This window comes from Monosiga brevicollis, genomic scaffold, assembly GCF_000002865.3.
Source record: "Monosiga brevicollis MX1 MONBRscaffold_15 genomic scaffold, whole genome shotgun sequence".
Lineage (NCBI taxonomy): Eukaryota > Choanoflagellata > Craspedida > Salpingoecidae > Monosiga > Monosiga brevicollis.
Window position 1 is genome coordinate 418404 of NW_001865052.1, and position 5371 is coordinate 423774.

The 5371-nt window shown below is 55.1% G+C and overlaps 2 protein-coding genes across 2 annotated transcripts in view; one reads left to right on the forward strand and one right to left on the reverse strand.

Moving 5' to 3' along the window:
• Window positions 1-437, forward strand: part of MONBRDRAFT_26657 (uncharacterized protein) — a gene marked incomplete at both ends in the record, with an annotated part of 1275 nt that extends 838 nt beyond the window's left edge. The window contains one exon of the mRNA XM_001747000.1: window positions 150-437. Within this exon, the coding sequence (XP_001747052.1) occupies window positions 150-437 (288 nt within the window). The remainder of the gene's footprint in view (window positions 1-149) is intronic.
• Window positions 438-1037: 600 nt separating this feature from the next.
• On the reverse strand, window positions 1038-4588 carry MONBRDRAFT_37642 (uncharacterized protein; the record flags this gene model as incomplete). Its single annotated transcript, XM_001747126.1, has 6 exons — window positions 4236-4588; window positions 3539-4115; window positions 3080-3426; window positions 2906-2984; window positions 2087-2788; window positions 1038-1982 (listed from the first exon to the last, which is right to left on the reverse strand). The coding sequence occupies exons 1-6, from the start codon at window positions 4487-4489 to the stop codon at window positions 1038-1040; spliced, it is 2904 nt and encodes a 967-aa protein (XP_001747178.1). The 5' UTR covers window positions 4490-4588.
• Between the last annotated feature and the right edge of the window lie 783 nt (window positions 4589-5371).

The window sequence follows — 5371 nt, forward strand, 5'->3', positions numbered from 1 at the left end:
TGGATTGCCAAGGGATTCGTCCTTCAGGGTGGTGACATTGTCAAAGGCGATGGAAGCGGCGGCGACTCCATTTATGGTTTGTGGCGCACTCGACCCTTGGTGGCAAAAACTGAACCACTGGTTCTGGGTATCACGCCATCCTCACCCAGGCTGCAAATTGGCACCTCACAGGCGGCAAATTTAATGACGAAAAGCCTGGACTAAAATTGAAACACGACGCACGTGGCATTCTCTCCATGGCCAATAGCGGCAAAAACAGCAACACCAGCCAGTTCTTTATCACCCTCGGTCCCCAGCCCAAATTGGATGGAAAGCATGTGCCCTTTGGCCGTGTGGTCGCGGGATTAGACGTTCTCGATAAGATTGAGGCCACCGCCGCCCCGACGGATGGGCCCCCTCTCCATCCCATTCGCATCTCTGCCTGCGGCGCCTGCTAAGCCGGCGCAACCTGTTGGCCCTGAAAAATGCGATTCTTTATTCCTTTCCAAAAGCTCTGCTGTCGCGCGTGCGCTCGCACAAGACCGACCAAGTCTCAATCGCGATGGTGCTCTGTTGAGCGCTCCTCCCAAAGGTGCTTTCCAGTGCTGGTCCACCTTCTCTCACCTGCTTCCATATAACCCAATTTATTCGACAAGTCAAGCCAAGCCCATGGCAACCCATTCATACTACTACAGTCGCATTGTGGGTTGTTCTGCTTTGCACGACAATTTTGCGGAGTAGTCTCGTCGTGCGGGCAACTCCTGCAAAATACGTTTGGCGGCTGTATAGAGTTTATCAATTAAAAGAAAATTTGACGCAGTCACACTCGCCCAGACGATTCGTCCATCTCCAATCAGTCACAAGCGTCCGGCTACAGCTCCAGGTGCAGCCAACTTTTGTGGTCAATCAGCACAGTACATTGAAGCCACAAAAAAAAAAGAAAAAAAAAAAAAAAAAAGGAAAAACAAATCGAAAATCGAAAAAAAAATCAGGATAAAAGGCCCATTATTGCCTCGAGTCGGGGTTGACATTGAAACAGGCATCCGCCTCGACAAAACTCATTGATCCAACGCCTCAAAAACAGGGTTCTCGCGATGCAAGGTGGGCGTAAGGTCACTTTTCTCCTCGGTCGTAGATTCAGCCCCCACAGCTGAGGATCGGGTCTGATAGACGACCCAGATAGCCGTTAGCACCACGGCAGCCACTGCCGCACAAGCCAAGCCCGCGATACCGGCAGGACCCAGGCTCTCCGTGCCAGAACTGCTCTTGGTCTCGCCACCTCCCTGTCCGATTCTGGTTGACGTGGTCTCCGGAAGGGTTGTTGTCGTTGTCGGTGCGGTCGTGGAAGTGATGACCGACGTGCTTGGTTGGGTGGACGTGGTATGGTTGTCGGCTGTGTCATTGGCGGGTGGCGTCGCAACAGTCACACTTACCGCTGCTCCAAAGTGGCTTGCCATTGCGGCCGCAGACGACTGCAGCGCCACAGCAAGAGCCGTGCCGTTGTCTCCGGGTTGTTGGATTGTAAAGCCCAGGGAATCGTGATAAACCAAGCCAAGAGTGGGCTCGTCTGCAATTTGCCGCAAAAACTTGACAGCCTCCACCACCTCCCAGCCTTCAAGGCCCAGCACCGCAAGGGTAGCCCCACAGCACGCGGCAAACTGTTGAGCTTGACGGCACGTTTTGCCTTCTCGAGCCATGCGAGAGACGATGCATGACTCAATGTTGCATGTAGACCAAGGTTCGTAGTCTGCAGTTGTACAAACTTCGGCCGTCTCATTCTCCGCACGTGCTTTGCAGATGCCGCTTTGACAAGTGCCATAGGCGCATGGAGTCTCGTCAGCCAACGCAGAAAAGACACAGCGTCGCTGATCATGCCGACACCACCCTTCGTCTTCCTGGCACTCGGTCACGGCGGTGTCGCAACCCAAGGGACAAGGAGGCAGACTGGGTTGATGGCAAGTGCTCTGATCAGTGCATAAAGTGCATGCCCCCGTTTCACCACACTAAGCACGCCAAGGCAAAAGGAAGGAGAACACAAGACAGAGATTAGTGACTGGCTTGTCGACAAGTTGCCAATCATTGTGGCCCGCAAGATCGTTCAACTCACATGTCCTTTGGTCCCGTCGACTCGCGTGCAGGCCGTGCCAACTGGTGCTTGTGGACAGGTGGATGTAGGGACCAAGTACCAGTCGGCCGAGCAGCCTTGTCCATACGCAGCGCAAATGTTTGTGTAAAGGCAGGCACGGGCGCATTCCTTGCCCGGCAGCGTGCAACCTTGATCCAGCCCCACGTTGGTTTGGCAAAACTCGTCATGTAGTTGTTCACAGGTGCCAGACACACAGCGGCCAACTTGCGCAGGGTTGGTCGTCAATGTGCAAGGAGTATCATCTGTCAAAAAGGCCACGGGACAATAGGCGTGTTCACCATCACACAGCGCCACCTCGCTGCAGGACTCGGTTTCATCTGGGGCACGACAAAATGTGTTGTTGGGAGCCAGCCCCATGCTGCTGCAGCAGGGGCCTCCAAATCGACAAGGATCTTCTTCCAGAAGGCAGTCGCCCTGCAAGGCGATGGTGGAACTCATGCTGGCAACAGAACACGGAGAAAAAAGCCGAAAGTTGCCGGAATCGTGCTTGACGATAGTGGGTGCCATGATATAATGGCCGCCGTTGGCCGCCAAGGGGTAACACGCGTGCGAAGTGGAGGTACTGCAGAGTGGGAAGGTGGCGGTGTCGCATGTGCCATCCCCACTCTGACAACAGTCATGGACAGCGCCGTTATTGTGCCCCAATTCGTGTGCTAGTGCCACCTGGGACCAGGCCATCAAGGCGCAGTGAGGCAGCTACAGATATAACCTTTTGATATAATCAGCGCAAACAGGCACCAGAAAAGCGCGCAAAGGTGTGCAGGTCAAAGAAGAGCGTACCACTGCAACATCATCATCAACGGCGCCGTAGACGACAAGGCTAGTAACATATCCCGAGTTGAGGGCAGCTGGACTCGACCTGTAGTGATTGACAACGGAATGAGCGCAACCGGTGTGCAAGTTGGGTTTGCTTTTGTTCACAGGCACGCGCCTGTGCGAGCGGCGGCTACTGACTGAATGATGCGAGTGTCACAGATGCCAGCAACAAGGTTAGCTTGGGTGGAGGCTTGCGCAGCACGGCCCAGGGTATAGTTTGTGTTGACGTTTGTAAAGAGGTAGTTGAGGCAGTTATCGGCATAAGTAACGCCATTGCCGCGAGGGTCTGGGGCAACAAAAACACCCCCTGCAAAGCTACCGCCGTTGACGAGCCAGGCTTGGTAAGCATCGAGAACATTGTTGGCCCGCCAGAGTAAGGTTGGTGAGCTGGTTGAGTTGGGGTTTGGGAACGCGCGGTTCAAAAAAGACACGCCTGCCAACTGAAACTGAACGGGCACGTTGCTGTTGCTGTACATGGCGTTGACCTAGAAGCCTCCAAAGGGGTCAGTGGGATGAGGAGTGTGTGGCGGTCTATGACGGCAGCCGAGTCACATATGTCATCAGAGCGCTTTACAAACACGGAAGCGAGCGGCGCACCTGATGGAAACGTGAGGCGAGTAGCGTTGTGATGCGCTCCTCTTGGAGGGTTGTGCATGCAGTTCCCGTGTATCCGGGAGGGCACTCGCCGGCCCAGCGGGCAAAGAAGGTGTCATCGGCATCGGCATACACGGTGCACCACTTGTGGTTGGGCGAGGCTGGTCCATCGCGTCGGTGGCGCATGGGAGTAGGTGGAGGCGTAGGCGCGGTGGTGGCGGCAGAAATAATGTCCTCAAGGCGCTGAGCTTGGGAAATCGCACCGCCCTCATCGACGGGGTGGGGGTGCGCGGTATCAGGTGTGAAACTGTGCTCTGAGGAGTTTGTCGGTGTCGGTCGAGCGTGGGATGTGAGAGCACGAAAGCAGAGGGAAGCATTCAAAGGACTAGTTCCCAGAAAGAGAGGGCTGCCATTATCAAGGTGCAAAACCCCAGACACGGTTGTGCCGTGTCGAGTGAAGCGGTTGGTGCCGTCGACCGAGGACCAGAAGTCGGCGTGGGCCATGATGTGCTGGACTCGAGGGCCGAGCACGGCATGATCTTTATGCAACTGTAGCTGGCGTCGTACCCCATCACTGGTCCTACGGAACTCAGGTGTACATGTTTCAGAGCAATCAACCAAGCGAGCAAGGGACCTCAGTGGAAAAAAGATGATGAGAAGAAGGAAGGGGAGGTGGTGGGGGTGCTAGGTGGTCACAAACCGTTGCAATAAAAGGGTGGCCGCTTGATCGCCAGGGCTCATGCGCAACTGGCCACGCCAAAGACACGAAGCCTTGACCTGGTTATTACTGTTGTCTGTTGGATTCAGCTGCCGCCTCTGCTCCGGCAAAACTCGAGCCGTGGCCATGTGGACGAGCAAGGCCAGCACGACAAGCTGGATCGGCCCAAGTCGTCGTCCCATTCTATCGGTTTGAGAATGGCGGATGTTTGCTCTTTGGAAAAATGTCCGGGTCATTCAAAAGTCCCGAATCAGTCTGGATCCGGTGCCTCAAACCTGGTCCGAGTCAAAGTCAAAGTGGAAGGAGATCCAGCCACGGTGGAGGAGGACTCGAGCACACGAGCAGCCCGGCACACGGTGGGGCGGGGGCGGGGCGGGGGCGGGGGTGACCGCAACAACCTGGAGCGGGTCAGCATTAACTGGCACCTAAAACCGGAGACACTTTTTCACCTGTTCATCGAGACAACTTCGGTCACGTACCAAGTGTCATCCCTTATGGTTTGACCGTTGAGATTCGTTCTTCCGTTACAATTTCCGTTGCATTTTCCTTCTCCTCAACGGTGAGTCCCCACCCTTCCTCATTCCTCGCATGCGCTGCCATTTATTGATGCGTGAACCATCTCACCTTGCCTTTCTTTTCTTTGCGTGCAGCCATTATGGCGACTCCTTCTCCGGTGTCTTGTGCAATCTGCAACATGCTTGTCTCGGATTCCAATGAGCAACGCCATGTTCAAACGCACCATTCCACTCCACCCGATCTCCGCCGCCCTTCCGAGTGCTTTCCTTCTCTGAACTGGATTGACTGTCCTGCGCCAGGATGTGTGTGCTCAATGCGCAAGGGCGATCCGCTGATGGCGCACTACATTGAAAGCCATCCTGTACATGCCAACGAAAATTTGACCACCTTTTTTCCCAGCGCTGTTTGCTGCGACTGCGGCCACTGGTCCTTTAATCGCGTCTGCGCCAAAAGGCATCGCTCTATGAAGCATCGTGATGCAATAACGCATCCCCCCAAGGTCAGCTCCCGCGTCTTCGTGCTCGGACATGCACTACGCACAGTGCAATTGATCCTTTGGCAGGCCTGCCTCATGGAACAAATCCCGAACAAGTGCCTCTCAA